The sequence below is a fragment of the Mus caroli genome, unplaced genomic scaffold, assembly GCF_978045245.1.
Source record: "Mus caroli unplaced genomic scaffold, Mus_caroli_1 scaffold_18, whole genome shotgun sequence".
Lineage (NCBI taxonomy): Eukaryota > Metazoa > Chordata > Mammalia > Rodentia > Muridae > Mus > Mus caroli.
This window is the reverse complement of record NW_028227273.1, coordinates 63037514-63058601: the sequence shown is the minus strand read 5'-3', so window position 1 is coordinate 63058601 and position 21088 is coordinate 63037514. Positions and strand designations below refer to the sequence as shown.

The following is a 21088-nucleotide window of genomic DNA, read 5'->3' as shown; positions in this document are numbered from 1 at the left end:
TTACAGATTTCACCTGTAGCCCTACCAGTCATATGTGAGCTTTGGGGTACAGAGACCTTGCTTGTGATTCACTCTCTGTGGTCACAGCACTGTGAGGCTATTCACAGCAACATGGCCATTTTTTTCCTTGCTGTGAGAATCCCTGCGACAAACAGTCTAAGGGGGAGGTGTTGATCTTGGCTCCCAGTTGCAGATGGTTTTGTCACTTGGCATCAAGACAAAGAAGACACAGGAACATGTGACAGAGGTTAATCACCCTATGGTGGCCAGGAAACAAATCAAGAAAATGCTCCCATGGACCAGACACCTATCAAATTCTGTACCCTCCGGCGCCAACGTCCAGCAACCCAGCCTTAAAGTTTGCACCACCTCCAAAAATGCCACTGCCAACTGGAGACTCAGCCTTCAACACATGAGCAGGGGTGGGGGTGGGTTTCCTACCCAAACCGTAGCACTAAGCACAGTAAATATTTGTGCAATGGACAGGTTATCCAGCATGAAATTTGATCTTGAAAGTACCTGGGTTACCCAAGAAATGTATCCACACCCTCTTAGATACTAACAACCACTAAGGGAGGGTTTTCGAAGTAGGGTTGCCATCAATTTCAAAAGGAAGCAACTGCTCTGGGGACATGGCTCAGTAAGTACAGAGCTTGGTGTGTAAGCCTAAGATTCTGGAGTTCAAACTCCACAATCTGTGCATGGAGGCCCACAGACGTAATCTCAGTGCCGGGGAGGCAAAGACAAGCAGCTCCTTGGTGCTCGCCGACCAACCAGTCTAGACTACTTGGTGAGTTCCAGGCCAGTTAGAGACTCTGTCTTTAAAAGAAAACAAGGAGACAGGGTCTAATTATTAACCCCCAAAGTTTGTCTTCTGGCTTTCATGTGCACACACAAACACATACACATTGCATACATGTATGCACGCACACATACTCATACACACACACTCACACATATATTCACACATGTGAGCATGCTGGTACACACACATAATTGCACATACACACACACATACAAACATTCATATGTGTACACACACATACATGAGGACACACACACATGCATATACATATATAGAGAATGAGGCAGTTGAGTCTGTGTCACACGTGGTAGCTCTGGGATGGCCTGACTCTGGTGGACAGTTCAGTCCCTGGTTCTTAGCAGTTGATGTGTGGGAGGGGTAACCACCGTTCCCTGCTCTTGCCTGACTGTGCTACCAGCTTTCACACGCTAATTACTTGCTAATTACTTATGTTAATTATTACCGATCACTTATTGTCATTACTAACTGCTTATGTTGTAGTTTAGCTATTTTATGGCTGCTAAGAAACTTATCTGTAGATTTTTTTTATTCTGTTATTTTATATGTGGTCCATTGTTGGAAAACGGGATGCCTTCAATTCACAAAGAGTATTCCTTGGTTTCTCAGGGGCATGAAGGGGCTTCTTCCTGTGTTTCTCCTTCCTTGAGCATGGGGGAAAAAGACATGAGCCCTTGGAGTCCTGAGAGGTGTGTCCTGACAGCTATGCCCATGGGGGGGGTGGAGGGGTGGGGGGTGGGTGGGGTGGGTGGGGGTGTGTGCAAAAATCCCTGCATCTCTCCCCAGGAAGTAGGGGAATCCATAGTCCCCCCAGCCCCAGCCCCAGTGGCTACTTTCTCCTGGCCTGTTGTCTACCACCACAATGGGTTCTATGCAGCCACCAGCAGGGCTGTGGGTGTTTCTCTGGCTCTTGGCTGTGGGAGAGCACACCTTGGCTTGCTTGCTTCGTGGGTAGTTGTCTTTTTGACTAAGTTCCTTAGTGGCTTTTGGATTGTAAATTACAGCTTTCCAGAGACCAATTTCACACACTCTTATCTGAAAGCTGCTCCCCTTATCGAGTACTAGTTCCAACACTGCTGCGACCCTGTTATTTGATCCCCCATTCACAGATAACGACATTTTCTGGCTGTTCCCAGTCATAGTGACTCAACTCTTCCATTCAGCTTGCCCTGGAGAGTTGCTGTGGGGAGGGAGTTTTCCATACGGTCAGTGTGCCAACGTGTGTTTTCAGTAGACTTTATCTGACGGTTGGACGGACAGGCCCAAAACAAAGGTCCAGTCCGGAGCCAAACTGTGCTTGCAGCAAATTAGGTGGCGTGCTTAGGTTAAAGCCTAGAAAAACAAAAGTTTCTACCTCCAGGGCTGGGAAGCTAATATAGTGGAATGTCAGGCTGAAAGACTGAGGCTCTGGCAAGATGGCTCAAGTGGGCAAGGGCACTTGCTACCACTGTGCCCGGCTACCAGAACTCCATCCTCGAGCATATGCTGGAAAGAGAAGAAGCAACTCTTGAAGCTGTCCTCTGACCTCTTCTACCCTCAGAACCTATGCTACAGTACACACACACACACACTCACACACACACACACACACTCACACACACACACACTCACACACACACACACACTCACACACACTCACACACACACTCACACTCACACACACACACTCACACACACTCACACTCACACACACACACTCACACACACACTCACACACTCACACACACACTCACACACACACTCACACTCACACACACACACTCACACACACACACTCACACACACACTCACACTCACACACACACTCACACACACACACACTCACACACACACTCACACACACACACTCACACACACACTCACACACACACACTCACACACACACACACACTCACACACACACACACACACACACAAAGAGAGACAGAGACAGATTGATTGATTATTGGATCCAAGAGCTGAACAGCTGACTTGTTACTTGGTTGGGCTCCCCATGAACACCTTGTATTCGTCAAGTCTCCACCTCTCCAACAAATGCCGAAGACAATCAGCTTCCGAAGAGAAGAGGGTTACTTTGGTTCATAAGTTTGGGGATTTAAGCTTTCCGTGGCCCTTTTCAGCTCTGTGGCTTTCAGCCAGTGGTGGGGCAGCACCTCATGGCTCCGAACAGAGGAAAGAGGGAGAGGCTATGAGCTCAACACCCCAGCCAGATGCACCCCAGTCCTGCGATCAGCTCTCACTAGGCTCCACCTCTTCAGAGGCTGCACTGCCCCCAACTGTGCCCAGTGCGGGACCAAGCCTTTATTTTACTTCATGGGATCTGGGGATACATCTCCAAACCAAAACACATAGCACTTGCACTCAGACGTGTGCGTGTGTACACACACACACACACACACTCACTCAAACATGCACACACACATGCACGAACACACACTTTCCTCTTACAAACAAGGCACATGTAGACTGTTTTTGCAGAGGTTAGCAAAAAGCACAAGGGATTGATGGAGGCCCCGTTACTACAGAGCAGAAGGGCCCCTAACTGTGGTCCGCCCAGCAGAAGCTGGGGTTGGGCTTTCCAACCTCCTGCCTTCTCTCCACTTTTTTTCTCTCTGTCTCTGAATCACAATTTGTCATCACGCATCAACTCAGCCATCTCAAGGGCATGACGTGTGACAGGCTCCTCACACCTGTTGTAGAGATCAAAAGGATCAGCTGCCCTTTCCTGGGACAAGGGCCTGCAGGTAGACATGGGTGTTTGGGAGGCACAGCTCTCTGGGGTAGGAAAGTGCTCTAGTATGTGGTTTGGTTAGTGGAGTCAGCCTTCCTCCAAGGAAGGAGGATACTTCAGCCATTGCCTTGGGAGCTTGCATCCAGACACAAGATAACTCTGAAGTGTTGGATGCTCACCTCTCACACACACTTCTCTGTCCCCCCAGCGCCCCCCCAACCCCCCCCCCCCTCTTCAGGAACTTACTAGCCAGGACCTACTAGGAACTTACTAGGCTACAGCCATGTTTCTGTGGCAGAAGCTACTCCCACTGCAGCCCCCTTGGATCCCGGGGCGGGGGAACCTTCTGTTTTCAGGAACCCAGACTCCATTTTGGTAGCAGAGAGATGCTCTCTGGCCTCACTGTTTTCTTGTACTTAAATGCTGTATCGTCCTGGGGCATGCGGCAAGCCCCCTTGACCTCTTCCCTTTGAGATTTCTGTCAATGCATTTTCCACAGCCTCGACTCTGAAACCCAAGAATTGCGTCTTTACTCTCCCAGCATCTATAGGAAGATCAGTAAGGTGTTCAGTAACTTTCTCCTGCCTTCCCTGCTTAATGGCAGTTGGTGCTGCTTTGAACAAGGAGTTAGGTAGAACAAACACCCTGAGTGCCAGGAGCCTGGCCAGGCTGCTCTTAGTTAGCCTCTGGGGAAATGACAGATTGGGGGAATCAGAGGGGAGGTTAATGAAGGAATGGCATGTGGGGGCGGGCGGCAGACGAAGCCACGGGTGGACGGTGGGAGGATTTGATTGTCTTTTAAGAATTTCCAATATAATTTCGATACACAACAAAAATCGAGAGTGACGGTGGCCATTGTGTTTAAGAGTCTGCAGCCATTTTTACAGCCCTCTCACGTTTGGGAATGAATCCCTCTCCTCATCCCTGAGGTTTGCCCACACTTGAGACTTTTCTAGTGGTTTATCCACAGCGTCTTTACTACTTCTAGGCTAAAGTCATCCTACTCGTGGCCCAGGATAACAAGCCCCTGAAGGATTCTGGGATCTCTAGAGTCCTATAGTGGTAGTTGTAAATGCCCTTAAAGTAATTTAGACATTGAATAAACAGAGTCATATCACTATGGCCCAGGAAATGCCACCCATCAATAAGCGTCCCTTCCTCCTGTGCTCTGCTCTGTCGAGTTGAAGTCTTGACAAAACAGCCCCTTCTAAACTTAACAGTGCACATAAATAAAAGTTCCTGCTTTGGCAGGTATGCCTATAGGAGCCGTATTTAAACATTTCTGAATAGTTATAGCAACACATTGAAACTTTCTCTTACACACACATCGTCATGTTTTCTGACCGTGATTTTTAACCTCTTAACACTGCATTCGGTCCTCCTAGCATGGCTTGTACCTTTGATTTTATTGTTCACCCTGTTTTGCTCTTTGCCTAAGCTTGAGCATTAACTACCACCAGTGATGTGCAACCGAGCCTCGAGTAAGCTCAGGACAAGCTTCAGCACCATCAAAACCTCTCTGCTGAGCACAGTCCCGCCGGCCATTCGGGGATGCTCCCACACTGCTCTGGTAGTTTCCGTTCTGTGTATTCCTCAGGGGAAAAGGGAACTCTGCAAAGTGTTTGCCACTCAAGCACGAGGACCTGGGTTGAGACTCCCAGAACTCCTATCAAACGCTGGCCAGGGAAGCAGAGACAGCTGTTTCCCTAGGGCAGGCCAGTCAGGCCATCTAGCCTAATCGGGTTCACTGAGAGACCCTGTCTCAAAAAAACTAATGTTGAGAGTGATACAGGAAGACACCCAGCTCTGACTTCTAGACACACACACACACACACACACACACACACACACACACACACACACGGTGTGTGTGGGAGGACTAGATTATTCGAATGATGTAGGGAGCAAGCACCCTGGCCCTCCTAAAATCATCACAGACCTGCTTACCAATCTCTGAGGGGAGGGAGCTTTGTGTTCAAAAGCTGCCTGTAACCTGTTGAGGTCTTCTGGTATGAATTGTAAGGCTGAAGAGTGGCCCCCGCCCCAAGGCCTGGTTGCCCTCAAGGATGTAGACCCCAGAGATGCTATGTGACCTTGTCCCCCAAGTCATCCCTGATTGGTGAACAATGATGCCTACAGTGTGTAGCTGGGCAGAAGTGAGATAGGCAGGACTATCTCGGGCTTGGCGTTTCAGGATTTGGGATCTGAGGAGAACCACAAAGGGGGGGGAGAGAAGAAGGTGGAGAGAGGAGGAAGCTACTATGGAGTAGGTGAGTCATGAAATTATGACCAAGAGGGTTGGCCAATCGAAGCAGCCCAGATGGAATATGGCAAATTAGAATCCAGGGTTACTGATGGGGAAATAGATTCTAATAACTTAGAGGGTAGATATCTGTCCAGCTCTAGTACTGATTAAGGCTTATTATAATAATAAAAATTGCACATCTTTTATCCAGAAACTGAATGATCAAAAGCGGGGTAGAAGCCCTGGAATGAGATTAAATAATTCTCTCCAACAGTAACACACCCTGAAGGAAGTGAGCCTGGGGCCCTGCTGCTTATGGAGCTCGCCCTTGTAACTTTTAATTTTTTTCAAACCTTATTTTAAATCATGGTTCTTAAATGCTTTAACCTCCCTGGTAGTCCACCACCCACCAGAGGTAGTGGGAAACAAAGGATGCGGGGGCAGGGAGAGTGGACTCTGTAAACAGATCAACAGCAGCAGCAGCAGCAGCAGGTCAATCCATTCACAAACACTTGTTGGATACACCAACTGCCCAGTACGGTAGAGTCGGGATAGCAAACAGGAATCAACAGCGTTGGCACTACCTAGCAGAGACAACCAGGTCTCAGCCTCCGCACAAGTCAGCAGGAGGGACCAGGAAGGATGCCAGGAGAAGTTCTAGGCTGGGCCTCTCTCTCAGCGAAGCGATCCACAGAGATGCGAGACCCACAAGCATTGCACACCTAACTGTACCAGCAAGCCTAGCTTTCTCTGGTCACTGGCTTGTCAAGTCCTTTTTATATTCCCTTCAAACATCACGCATGTGTCCTCCATGTGTGTTGCCTCAGCACAAGTCTTGCCTCAGTACGTGAGTCTGTTTCAGCTGACATCACTCTGCCAATCAGCCCGAGTCAGCAAAAGTGGCAAGAAACTGCAGCACACCACCATAAGGTTTTTTGGTGTATTTCTCTCTATGGAGTCCTGACAAATGCCACTCAACTATGCAATGTAAGGTGGACCAATACATGCATGTTGTTAGCAAAGAATCCTTCATTATGTGTCCTTTCATGTGCTTGCTTTAGTAGAACATCCTCTCTCCTGCATCTGCTTCAGCCAAATGTTCCTTAGTCTTTCTCCTGTGTCCACTTCAGGAAAACATTCTTTCACATCCAACACAGCTGACTTTCCAAAGAACCCTTACGTTTCCACTTCATACCCTCTACTGCAGTAGGACCTTCTGCCTGCTGTCTTCTCTACAGACTTTGTATTTCTGTGTTTTCTGCACGCATTCACCAAACTCGAAGTCCTCTCACCTGTTTTTACAGAGCAGCCTCTTTTTCCTTGTGAACCAGAAGCCTGGGGTTGGGCCTCTGATTGTTGGTTTTGTTTGTTTGTTCATTTTCTGTCACATTGTCTTATTTTCTTGACTAGGTGGGAACTTCTTGAGATCACATGTATTCTGTATATTCTAATGTTTTTCTATTGTATGAACAAGACTTTATCCCAGGGCTTCCAAAATACTACTTGGACTGAAGAGATCTAGTGTTGTAAATAGCCTCAACATCTCCTACAGCCAAGATTGAAGTAAGCTCCCAGGCCCTCCCTGCTTGGTATTTTACTTTATTTTATTTTTTATTCGTGAATGCCATGTATTATGACTGCTTGTTCTTTATTTTATTTGTTTATTTAAAAGATTTTATTTATGTTATGTATATGAGTACACCCTAGCTGTCTTCAGACACACCAGAAGAGGTCATCAGGTCCCATTATACAGATGGCTGTGAGCCACCACGAGGCTGCTGGCATTTGAACTCAGGACCTCAGGAAGCGCTTCTTAACCACTGAGCCATCTCTCCAGCCCTCTTTGTTTTATTTTATTTTAAATTTTGGTTCTTCTCTTTTTTTGAGGTTCTTTTTTTTTTTTTTTTTTTTTAGATTTATTTATTTATTATATGTAAGTACACTGTAGCTGTCTTCAGACACTCCAGAAGAGGGCGCCAGATCTCGTTACGGATGGTTGTGAGCCACCATGTGGTTGCTGGGATTTGAACTCTGGACCTTCAGAAGAGCAGTCGGGTGCTCTTACCCACTGAGCCATCTCACCAGCCCTTTTTTGAGGTTCTTAAATTACATTGTTGTTTATTTATGGGGGGGTGGTGACTAGTGACATGGTTCATGGGTGGTCGGAGAACAGCTTTGGGGAGTTAGTTCCACTCCCAACCCCCCACTGGTGGTGTGTCTCTCAGGCATCGATTTAGCCCATTGAGGCTTTTGAGAGGATGTCCATCCGCCAAGCTGTCTCTCGGGCCTGATTCTCCTTTTCCTTTATTGTCATTTAGAGAGATCAGTGGGTGGGTGGATACTTGTACATCAGACGAACACAAGAACTCGAAATGATTTTGTATGAACGGGGGTGGGGGGAGCATCCACTGAGATTTTGTCTTCTTTAAAAAATATGTCCCTCCCCCACCCCCCCAACTCTTGTGCATTTGCCTTCAGTGAGCCAACCTAGAATGCTTTAAATAAGAATGGATCCGAAGCGACAGGTGACAGGCGCTGAGGCAGCTTTTAGCACTGGGGCAATTTCTGAAGCTCTCCTTCTAAGGAATGGCTGGGCTGCCATCGTTGTGAACATATAAATGGAAGTGTTTCCATGGAGCCAGATCGAGTATCTCCAGCAAATTGCAAAGCAAGAATTACACCCCATTCACCACCACCCCCCCCCATCTAATTGAACCCTAAATTTCAAAAATTAAGTCAAATGCTTAGGTAAAACTCACTGTAGAGCCTGATTTTATTTTATTTTTGGTTTGCGAAAATGAGTAATAGCTCCATTTCACTAAGTAGACTCTGCAGTTTGAGGATTACATGGTAGAAGAAACCACAGTGACTCGTTTCATGTGAATATGTGAAAGGCTCTACCCAACCCCGACTGCTGGAACAACCTAAAAGAGGCTCACCTCAATGTCTCCGAGATCTACTCAGGAATTTCAAAGCTCCAAGTCAGCCTTGGAATCAGCCTCACTGAGGGTGGGTGTGGGTGGGTGGGTGAGGTTCCTTCGTTAGGATAGTGACTGACCAGCGTGGCTTAGACAACTGCAAATCTTTTTACCACATGAAGACAAAGTTGGAAGATTGTCCTTCACTCCCAAGTTTCCAAATCTGGTTAGAGGGCCAAATCTTTTAACAGGAGGCGAGAAGATAAACAAACCAACCATCTTGGTTAGTTTTGCTGTCAAGTTGACACAGCTGGGAAGAGGAAACCTCAACAGAAGAGTTGTCTCCATTGGATTGGCCTTTGGTGCGCCTGTTGGGCATTCTCTTGATTGCTGATGGGTGTAGGTTCCACTACGGGCAGAACCATTCTTAGGCAGGTGGACCTGGGTTGTATAAGAAAGTTAGCTGAGAGGGAGCAGGGAAGCAAGCCAGTAAGAAGTGGCCCTCCATGGTCTCCGCTGCAGTTTCTGCCTCAAGGTTCCAGCCTCCCCCAGGTTCCTGCTGTGGCTCTCCTTGGTGATATACTGTAATCTGCAAGCCAAATAAACCCTTTCCTCCCTCAGGTTGGTCATGGTGTTTATCACAGCAACAGAAGCCAGATTAGGGAACATAAATGCAGAGTCTGGAAAGCCATCAGGAGATGCACACAGGACAAGGAACAACAGCCTGCCCTCTCTCAAACACCACACCCTCCATCCCATCACATCCTCCATAGACAGGGTAGAACACAGTGCTTGGAAACTCTCACTTGTGCATATCTTCCTAGTGTAAGTGGCAGGAAGAACTTTTTAAACTCAGTCCACATTCCTAGAACTGTCTACTCAGCTTTTTTGTTTGTTTGTTTCAATCTTTCTAATTAGCAAACAAAGTATTGGGCTTCCTTATGGCATTCTTCAAACAGATTTTGGGTTGAGTCTCTGTGATGGTTTGTATATGCTTGGTCCAGCAAGTGGCACTATTACAAGGTGTGGCCTTGTTGGAGTAGCTGTGTCACTGTGGGCGTAGGCTTTAAGATCCTCACCCTAGCTGCCTGGAAGCCAGCCTTCTACTATTAGCCTTCAGATGAAGACATAGAACTCAGCTACACCTGTACCATGCCTGTCTGGATGCTGCCATGCTCCCACCTTGATGATTATGGGCTAAATCTCTGAACCTGTAAAACAGCCCCAATTAAATGTTGTCCTTATAAGAGTTGCCTTGGTCATGGTGTCTGTTCACAGCAGTAAAACCCTAACTAAGGCAGTCTCCCTACTTAACTACTTCCCCAGCTCCCTGCCCCTCCTCTTCAGTTGTGTGTATGCGGCATTTTCCACTGTCCACCCATCTGCTCATGGGCATCTATGCTGGCTCCATTTACTAGCTATTCTGAGGAGAGCAGCAATAACTATGAATACACAGGTACCTCTGTGGTAGGATAGAGAATCCTTTAGGTGATGCTGTTATGGCTGCGTCAGATGGTAGTTCTATTTGTAATTGTTTTTAAGGACTCTCCAAACTGGTTGCCATAATGGCTTCACTAATTTGCACTGGCAATGGCAGCAAGCACGAGTTCCTTTCCCAACCCTCACTAGCTTTTGCTGTTTATTTTCTTGATGGTTCAATCGATTGATCGATCGCCACTCTGACCTGGGGTTGGGGTAGGTGGGTGATGAAATGAATCTCAATGTCGTTTTAATTTGTATCACACTGGCAGCTAGAGGTGTCGAACACTTGTAAAAATATTAGCCATCGTGTTTCTTCCTTTGAGACCTATTTTAACAGTTCCATTTATTAACTGGCAGGAAGTTGGGGTTTCTTTTTTTGTGCTTAACTTTTTGCAATTCTTTATATATTCTATATACTAACCCCCGTCTTAAGTAGAGCTGGCAAAAGCTTCCCTCATTCTACAGGCCGTCTGTTCATTTTGCCAATGGTTTCCCTTTGCTCTGTAGAAACTCTTTTTCTTGGGCTCGTTGTCCTTTTTTAGTCAATTGGTTAAGCAATGGGGACAAGAGTCACATTAACATTCGACAACCTAACCCAAGAGGTACAGGTCAAGATGTACTGGAAGTGCCTTCATTTTTGAGAGGGCTTTAAACTTCATTCTTTGTTTTCTGCCCTTCACTGTATCGAGACAGGGTTGGAACAACAGGATCCAAATTAAAGCTAATGGTTTTGTTAATATTTTAAAAGCATACCTTGAAATTCAGTGATTAAAACCATCTTGCTTTCATAGACATTCTTCTATGACTTGTCCATGATTTTATCCTAGCTAATAGATTTCTTTAAAAGGTGGGGCTGTGAAGGAGGTGAGGTTTGGAATGGCAGCAGTAAGAAAAAATGGCTTATGAAAGCTTCAGTGTGTGTGTCTAAGTGTTCGTGTACGCATGTGCATATGTGTATATGTGCATGTCTGTATCTGTGCATGTATGCATATGTACATACGTCTGTGTGCCTGTATATATGTGTGCATGTGCACATATGTCTGTGTGCTTGTATACATGTGTGAGTGTATACATGTGCACATGTGTGTGTGCTTGTATGTATGTGTGTGAGCACGTGCAAGCGGGCACACATGCTCCTATGTTGGATAAGGCAGAGGAGAGAAAAAATAGTATGTGTTCAGAGAAGCAGAATTGCTGTCCATGTCAATACTGAATCTGGACGCTAGACTGGGGGCTCTAGAGGACATAAAGACCCTCCTTAGAATTTCACAAGTGCCAGGAGGGAAACTTATCAGCATAGAAACTGGACTCATCTGTATGACTTCCTGGGTTCCTAGGGCTTGGAGATATTAGGGCTACCATTTATAAGCCAGTCAGCCAGTCTAGCCTAACTGGTGACCTCCAGGTCAAGGAAAAACCTAGCTTGAAGGAGGCAGACAGCCATCCTGAGGATGGTACTCGAGGCCATCCTCTCCCTCACACATGCGCCACATCCACACGGACACAGACAGAGAGGGACACACAACAGTCCCCAGAACATCAAAGCAGCTCCATCCTTTGAACCGAGTCCGGCCTGATTATTCACAGGCAATTGAACAACTTTGAACAGCCACAGTTCTTCCGAGTCTTGCTCAGTTTGGCCGTGACAGCCGTGTGAGGATGGCCCGAGAGTTTTACAGACAGATGTGTCATGTGTACAATAAAAATTCTTAGTTTTTAAAACCCGAGATGGGAAAATTACAGAGTGAAGCTAGCAGGGGGTCGAGTTCTTCAGCTTGGAAGATATAACTCCTTGCACATGACTTTCCAAACCTCCACAACGACAGATCCAACAGGCATCACTAAGAATCTCCTGCAGTTTCTCTAGAAATTGTCAGTGGAGACCTAGATAAGCTTTGTTTGTTTGAGAAAGGTCTCAGGTAGCCCAGGCTACCCTTGAACTCACTGTGTTCATGCTGGCAATAACTTTGAATTCCTGATTTTCCTGGTGAGGATCTATAATTCTATAGGCTGCGTCACCATGACACCCTACTAGACCTAAAAAAAAAAAAAATCAATAACCCCAACTTGATAAATAATTGGAAAATTGTAAACCATTAGCTATAGTCATTAAATAATATTTAATTGTTAATATGTCTCAAACTGAGTATACTGTTTGTGTTTGGTTCTGTTCTGACACAGGGTCCTGCTGTGTAGTTCAGTACTTTGAAGTCTCAATCCTCCTGTTGTAGCTTCCCAAGTGCCAGGAGTACTGGTCTGCACCACCTTGCCCAACCATGCAACCATGCATTGTCCTCTGATTTTTTTTTTTAATTTTAAGTATTTTTATTATTTGAGTGTGTGTACATGCATGTTTAAACATACACACACAAGCTCAAATGAGTACAAATGCTGCAGTAGAATGGACCTTAGGTGATCAGGCTGTGACAACCGCCTTCACCCACTGACCCACCTCACCAACCCCATATTGTTCTTTGTGCTCAGTGTCAACTTGCCTCAGTAACAAAGCCTTTATTTTTACTAAACGTTATTGCACTAGCAGTAGAGGAGGGACTGGCAGGGGACGCAGTTCAGTGATACAACACTTGCCTAGCATGCTGTAAGTCACCAACTGAGTATGACCCTCCAGCTCCACAAACAAGGGTCCGGCTACATACAGTGTCTAAATCCCAGTTGACCCCAGTTCTCTTTGCTGTTTTTAAGGAGCGACGAAAATTTGGACCCTTGGGATGGAATATTCCCTATGAATTCAATTCTGCCGACTTCTCGGCCAGTGTTCAGTTCATTCAGAACCACCTTGACGAGTGTGATATTAAAAAGGTGAGTGGGATTGTGGGGGTGGACATATTTGTTTGCTTGCTCTCTAGTTTTTCATTACAGCCCATGGCGCAGACGGAGCTAGCTGAGGTCTTCCTGGGAACCTCTTTTGGAGGGACAGGGATTCTAGTCAGCAGCTGTACTCACTCACTCCTCCTCTAACCAATACATTCACAGTTTGCTACCCCTCCACTGAAGGTATGTGTCAGTATAATGATGAAACTCTGTGTCGCAAAGTACAATCACACCCCTAATGCCACCCCTGGGTACCTCAGGGCCCCATGAGAAGAGGGATAACATCAGTCAGGGTTAGCCCCTTTGATCTTCTTTCATTTCTTAAAAGAGAGACCGTGTCTGCTAGCCAATAAGGCAGTTCACTTTGTCTTAAGTCCCATCTTTCACCATTTGAAAAAAAGATTTATGTATTTACCTATGCTTGTGTGTACCTGAGTATGTGTAGTGTACTGTGTGCATACAGTACCCTTAGATGCCAGAAGAGGGCATCAGATCTCTAGACCTGGAATTATAGATGGTTGAGCTACCATGTGGACCATGTGGGTGCTGGGATCCAAACCTCATTTTCTGCAAGAGCATCAAGTGTTGAGCTTTCTCTCCAGCCCTCCCACCCATCTCTCTCTCTCTCTCTGTGTGTGTGTGTGTGTGTGTGTGTGTGTGTGTGTGTGTGTATGTGTGTGTGTGTGTGTGTGTGTGTGTGTGTATGTGTGTGTGTGTGTATGTTAGAGATTGAACCTAGGGCTTCACATATGCTCAGCAAGTGCTATATTTCTGAAATGCATTCCCAAACCATGAAGGCCTTTCTTTTCTTTTAATTTATTACATTTATTAGTTTGTTTAGTGTGTGTGTGTGTGTGTGTGTGTGTGCGCCTGTGATGCATGTGTGTGAGTGCAGGCATTTAGTGTACCATGGCACACATACGGAGACTGGAGGACAACTTTCAAGAACTGGCTCCCTGTTTTTAGCTTGTGGGTCCTGGGGTTTGGGACTTGGGTTTTTAGGCTTGGGTACCAAGCTCACTATTTAATTGTTAGATTCAGCATATGAATACCAACTAAAAACCATATTTGTTGTTAGTACTGGGGATTGAACTTAAGGCCTTGCACATGCTAGACAAGTTCTCTACCACCGAGCCACATGGGTCACTGCTAGTGAAGGTCACTAACCCCCGGTGTAGATTTCCATGTCTCCAAGGTGCTTATGTATGCAGGACATCAATTTCGCCTACACCACCGTGAGGCTGACATAGAAGGAGTTATCACTGTGCCCATGTAAATGGCAGCCACAGAGCTGGCGGTGCAAAGCCAGCTATCTCTGCACTCGTAGGCAGGCTGTGAAGGGAAATCTACATTTTCCAGCAAGTCAGTGAGCCCATGACCGGTTTCCTCTCCCATAAAGTAGTGGTAGAATCTTTGAGGCACCGACAAATTAGTATTTATAAAAAATGCATCACACAGTACAGAATGGAGGCTCAGACCACCCTGTCCCTCTACTCCCACCCATAGCAGGCCTTCCAGATTACTATAGACACTGTGGTAGCCGTACGGTTCTGGGAAGCCATGATGAATGTTCATCTGGGGTGGACAAAAGTCTAGAACCAATCGTTTTCTTCCTAAAACGACTAAGGGATAGTAAATTAAAACTGCTGGCAGTATGATGAAAAATTATATTGTATGGGTTCATATTCTATAGCCATTTATCATGTCAGTATATACAAATAGTAGGTACCTTGAAGTGATTGCCTTGAAAGGCAACCAAGCTGAAAGATAAGTTTAGCCAATAAGTATCTAATAATAAAGAATCAGGTATCCATAAGCATCCCCACTTTAATTTTACTCCAAATATGCTGGTTTTTTAAATAGCTATGACTAGTAGAATTATATTGCTAGTGTAAGATTGCTAAGAAATTAATGACTATTTCGAAGCGGTTTTAGCTTTCAGAATGAGACAGCACAGGATTGCATTGTGGAAAAATCTCAGGAATAAATACCTTCCTATTTGTTCTTGTACCAAATCTGGGAAAATCTACTGCCAGGAAAGAACGTTAAAGCCCCCCTTGCTAGATTTTGGCTCTGTCATCATTAGGCATCACTTCCTACCCCTCTGCTACACTGTGGCATTTACTATAATGAGAATTACAGGTGGCTACAATCACAGAGAGAAAAATACTATCTTGGTTTTTTATTTGCCATAACCCATAGCCAACTTATCCTCCAACACTTAATATTGTAGGATTTTCTTTGGTGGACAAACCAGAGAGCTGTTCCAGCCTCCTGGTAGTGAGTTATTCCTGTGAGATAAAGAGCAATTTTTCACGCAGCTATCCGAGTTTCATCCGGCCACTGTGACAAACACTCTTACTGAAAGCAACTTTGGGAGGAAAGTTTACCCGGCTCACACTTCCAAATCACTGTGCCTCACTGAGGGAAGTCGGGGCAGGAACCTGGAAGCAGGGCCTGTGGTGAAACCCTGCTTGTTGGCTCACTCACAAGCTCATGCTTACCTGGCTTCCTTACACAACCTAGGGACCCCTGCATAGGGAATAGCGCCACCTTTAGTGGTCCTTCACAGAAATGCCCACCCACCACCAACCTGATAAAGACATACTCAAGCTGAGACCTTTTTCCTCAGGTGCTTCCAGCCTGGGTCAAGTTGCCAGATCATGCTAACTGGGATGACAGCCCAGCTGGCATTCCCTTTTCCAGAATGTACCTTGTTTCCAATGCAGGGCGTGTCGTGGAGTACGGTTCGGTACATGATTGGTGAAGTACAGTACGGAGGCAGAGTGACAGATGACTTCGACAAAAGGCTGCTTAACTGCTTTGCCCGGGTAAGTCAGTTTGGGGGAGGAAAATGCATGAAGATGTATTTCACTGTGCTTTCCATTATTAAAAAAATAGGCACTCTGTTTTGTTTGTTTGTTTTTGTTTTTTTCTAGACAGGGTTTCTCTGTATAGCCCTGGCTGTCCTGGAACTCACATTGTAGACCAGGCTGGCCTGGAACTCAGAAATTTGCCTGCCTCTGCCTCCCAAGTGCTGGGATTAAAGGCGTGCGCCACCACCGCCCAGCAGGCACTTTGTTTTTAATTACATATATGTGTGTTTGACTACGTCAGAGTGGGTACCAGTGGAGGCCAGAAGAGGATAGCAGATGCCTTGGAGCTAGAGTTATAGAGGTGTGTGTGTGTGTGTGTGTGTGTGTGTGTGTGTGTGTGTGCATGCCTGCCCATGCTGGGAACCAAACTCCAGTCCTCTGCAGGAGCAAGAAGTGTTCTTTACCACTGAACCATCTCCCCATCTGAGGAATATTTTTCGTTTACAGTGGGTATGGCAAGGCTGAGGATGGCAAAGGAGGGATGCTCATAAACAGAAGAGCCAAGAATCCCTGCTTTCTACCACGGTTGCCCTCACAGCTGCCAGCCACCCCAGAGGGCCTCGAGCGGATTCTAAATCCCCATCTCCCCACTGCCCTTAGGTTGTGTTCTCAGTTCTCCAGAGACTGTCAGGAGCACACTGGCCATCTCTCTGTGCCTCTTCCTTCTGGGTGCAAGATGAAGAGCTGAAAATAAGTGCTGGAGGAATGCACCTACTGTAATTTCAGTGTTCTCACCTTTTCTATTAGAACAAACTACTGACAATGGATCAGATGCTAGGGCCACCCTCCCCCCCCTTTCCCCAATAAACTCTACATAGAGCCCGTGAGTAGATATTTTCTAGAGGATATTATTCTCTAGCAATGATGACTTTACCACGAAGGATAACGTAAATCAGCCTCACACTGGACCCAAACTCTTCTTAAATCTCTTTATGTGTTAAGCAAACAATACGCTGCATTTACCTAAGTGGGAAAAATCAGATACGTGAATAATTTACACTTATTGAATTCTTTATATTAGGAACTCTGTCAGCAGTTTTGCTTCGGCCAATTTTCTCTGTCTGCTTTTCTTCCTTTCCCCCTCTCTTTTTCTCCTTTTCCCGCTCCTCCTCTATTTCTTTTTGGCATAACTTAATTAAAATCACAACAAAGCTGTCTCTTTGGAGGCTATTCTTTTCTAAAGAGAGACAGAAAGGATCTGGAGGGGAGGGGAGGGGAACTGGGAGGAGTAGAGGGAAGGCAAGCTGTAATCAGGATGTATGGTATGAAAAAAATCTATTTTCAAGAAAAGGGAAAAAAAGAAAAGAAAAATAGAGAAAAAAAGTAACAGCAAAAACCACAAGCTTCTGGGATAGGTTGGCAAACTGGAGGTCGACCAGATACCTGATTTTTTCTTTTTAAACTCTTTTCTGTTAGGTTGCACATGGAAAATAGCAAGTACTGGCAAGGATGTTTAAAGGTAGAAACATCAGTGCACAGAAATTAATTAGGGACAGACCTCCCAGGCAAGCAGCTTGGTGATCCTGGCTGAAATCCAGCAGAGTAGATGTCAAGACATTTCAAAGAATGGTCCACAAATGTGTTAGTACCAAACTGGTCAGTGGTAACATTGTTTCAGAGCTGAAGGCAACCATGGCAGGCTGGTTTTTCTGGAAAGAGACTGGTGTGGACATCTCCGTTCAGGTTTCCCATCCCTTCCCCAGTCTTCCATCTTTAGCTAAGGCTAGCCCTTATCTGCCAGGGCAGTTCCTGGGAAGGGTCTATACTGTGAGTCCACAGTAGCCAGTGAGTTCTCTAGCCATCGGAAGAGGTGAATGCCTGGCTTGTGAGGGATGATGAGATGGTGTCTCACCGCATCCTAAGTCATTACATCCTAAGGTGTAATGACTCAGCACGGTGGCTCCTGCTGCTTGTGGGGCACAAGCTAGCAGCTCTTTTCAGCCCTGTGATGTGACTGCCCACCTTCCAAACCAGAATCTTGCTCCTGAGTATGTGTTCCAGACATGTTCTCAGGATAAATATAGCATAGTTTGAGGTGTTGAGGGGCAACTTCTGTATCCGTGACAGGAAAAAAGACCACTCACGGATGGTCCATAACACAGAAGAAACGGTCTACGTGATGTCCTGAATAGATTGTGAAAACATTTGTTCAGTGAAGCCAGGAGGAGGGGTGGGGGGAGGTGTAAAATGGGATCTACAAAGTAAGTTGTATAGATTTCACAGGGAGAGATGCATTTCCAAGGACATATATTTAGTACATGTAATTAGTCTCAGGGGGAAGGAGAGTGTAGGTGACATCAGAACTGAATGGAGAAATTTTGAAATAAGGGGGGGACTAGTGTGTGAAAATGGCAAATATGTATGTAAAAATAATAAATAAACATGAAAAATGTTATGAGAGAAACATACCTCTGTACCTGAAATCCAAAGAAAACAGATATGTCGTAGTAAGTAGCCTGTTTTTTTTTTTAATAATTGTAGAAGTACCTAAAATTGGAGGATTTTTAAGACTTATTCTTATTTCTAAAATTATGTGTATTTAAGGGGCTGGAGAGATGGCTCAGCAGTCACGAGCACTTGTTGCTCTTGCAGAGGGCCCAGGCTTCTTTTCCAGCACCCATGTGGTGGCTCACAACTATCTCTAACCCCAGGTCCACAGGATCTGATGCCCTCTTCTAATCTCCATGGGCACACATGCAAGTGGAGGAGCCTTTGGAGGTCAAAAGAGTGAGTCAGGTCCACAGGAACGGGCACTAAAGGCATGGGAGCCATGCCATGGACGTGGAAGACGAAAATATCTCCAGCTCCTTATGTTTCCTTGTGTGTGTGTGTGTGTGTGTGCACGCGCGCATGTGCGGGCATGTGAGCACAATGACCAAGGAGCTGGAAGAGGGCATTGGATCCCCTGGAACTGGGTTAGGGAATGTTGTACACTAGATTACCCGGATATAGCTAGATCCCCTGGAGCTAGAGTTACAAGCAGTTGTGAGCCTCTCAGTGTGGGCACTGGGGAGTGAATTGGGGTCCTTTGGAAGAGTAGCAAGTGTTCCTAACCACTGAGCCACCTCTCCAGCAATAACGTGAACGGACTGCATGATGTTGTTTACTCGTGGGCTCCCTACCCCATGCTGGGGATTGAACTCTAGGTTATACTCCCAGCCCGCCTCATAAGAATTCCCCCTAGAATCCTCTGACATAAATTGTATGAGGTACAATGTTCCACTCACCTGCCTCAGCACAGAGGGGTCTAAACATCTAAGGTGGAATCCACTGGGTTGAGTTTTACTGACATCAGAACACACCCTGAAAATTAGGTCTATTTAAAAAGCATAACACATACACATCAGGTACCCGCCCCCCCCCCCACACACACACACTCTACATTGGCTATCTAGACTTCAAGGTCAAGAATACTCCCTTCGTAGCCACTTCCCTTCCACATTTTATCTTTGCATCTTGGGAACTGCCTTATGCGCAGGTGACTGGAACATCTGGCTGGCTGGCAGCCAGGAGGTTGCTGAAGAGCCCTAAATGTCCCCACCTAGGAACCAGAGCCCAGCTCCAGTAGGAGCTGAGAGCCACCCTGCCACCTGACCAGGTAGATGGCTGATCCAGGAGCTTAAGTAGGGGACAGTTGCTGCTTCTCCTCCAACAACCTCTTCATACCCTGGCATGGGCCACTCGGGGCCATAGAGGAGTACTAAGTTAGACCTCAACCCTCTCCCCGACATTCTCCCTCCACGAGTGCGAGCTGAGATGTGGGGAAACTCACTGGAGTGGTGTCTCAGTCACAGAAGACTTGCTGGCCTGGGCACAAGACTCCCTTTCCTAATCCCAGTGCAGTAGACACTCCCCCGTGATGACAGCTTCCCCCCTACCTGGTCCTAGCTCCTCTGAGCTCTCACCCCTACACTTCTTGTTCCATGCTTGTACTCCTGGCTGGCATCCCTCCCCACTTGGGACCGGGACCTCAGAGTCTGCAGTTTCCTGACCACTGATAACCTTGCCTTAGTACCTCAAAACTGCTCTCTCCCTCTCCTCTCTCTCCCTCTCCCTCTCTGCTCCCTCTCCCCTCCACTCCCTTCCCCTCCCCTGCCCCTGTCCCTTCCTTCCCTCCATTCTCCACTCCTGTCGCTTACTCCTTGGTATATAGCCCAAACTTGTTCCAGATGCCTCCTCAGTGGCACAGGTCGCACAGATCTGCTAAGCTGCATCTTTTAAATGTCCCACCAACGTCTCGGTGGTCTCATAGGCTCCGGTAATTCTCCTTTGAACATGCCCAAATCTCTGTGATGGTTTGAATGAGGAATGTCCCTACAGGCTCATGGATTTGAACACTTGATTCTCACGAAGTGGTGTTGTTTGGTTATGAAACCTTTAGAAAGATGCAACTTTGCTAGAGGAAGTATGTCACTGGGGGTGGGCTTTGAAGGCTTACAGCCTGGCCCCACTTCCAGTTATCTGTCTCTGTCTCCCCACCTCATCTTTCTGCTCGCTGTGTGTGGATGGAGTGCGCTCTCTGTTTCCTGATGTGCGTACCAGCCTCATACTCCTGCTACCATGCCTTCCCCACCATCATGGACTCTCCCCCTCTGGGACTTTAAGCCAAAGAAACCCTTTTCTTCCCTAAGTTGCTTTTGGTCAGGGTATTTCGTCATAACAATCCAAAAAAGAGACTAATAGAATAATTCCATGTAGAGCCCATCTTCCGTATTTTATTATAGTCTAGGCGCCTGGCAAATCTCAGCGATCAGGATGTGTCAAATCCACCTTCTTGGACATATATATATAAATAAAGTAGTGGGAAACCACAGGGCTGATCCTCGTTTTGCTTCTGTGCCTAAACGTGCCACCCAGCCACTTGGTACTATCATTTGTTAGATAACAAATGTGCTGTGGACCCAAAGCTCCCATCCTGGGATATGTTCCTGCAACCTAAGCTACCCACACCACTTAACAGCTCGTTTGTCTTCATGATGGCTGTACACACAGCACCATCTTCTTTAATAACTTGAAATTGCTCCCCTAGTCTTAGATTAAACTCTACTCCTCACCCCACATCCGGTCATCTGTCACGGGACCCTCCTCGCTTTCCCTTCCTTCTCCCTCCCACAGTATATTTATTCTAGGCTTCCTGGCATCCGTCAGCCCCACCTCACACTTTGGTGTCCATCATTCAGT

General features: G+C 46.3%; 1 protein-coding gene across 1 annotated transcript in view; it reads left to right on the top strand.

The window, feature by feature from the left end:
• Nucleotides 1–21088, top strand: part of Dnah8 (dynein axonemal heavy chain 8) — a 253171-nt gene that overhangs the window by 196069 nt on the left and 36014 nt on the right. The window contains exons 86-87 of the mRNA XM_085832623.1: nucleotides 12903–13019; nucleotides 15761–15862. Coding sequence (XP_085688749.1) covers nucleotides 12903–13019; nucleotides 15761–15862 — 219 coding nt within the window. The remainder of the gene's footprint in view (nucleotides 1–12902; nucleotides 13020–15760; nucleotides 15863–21088) is intronic.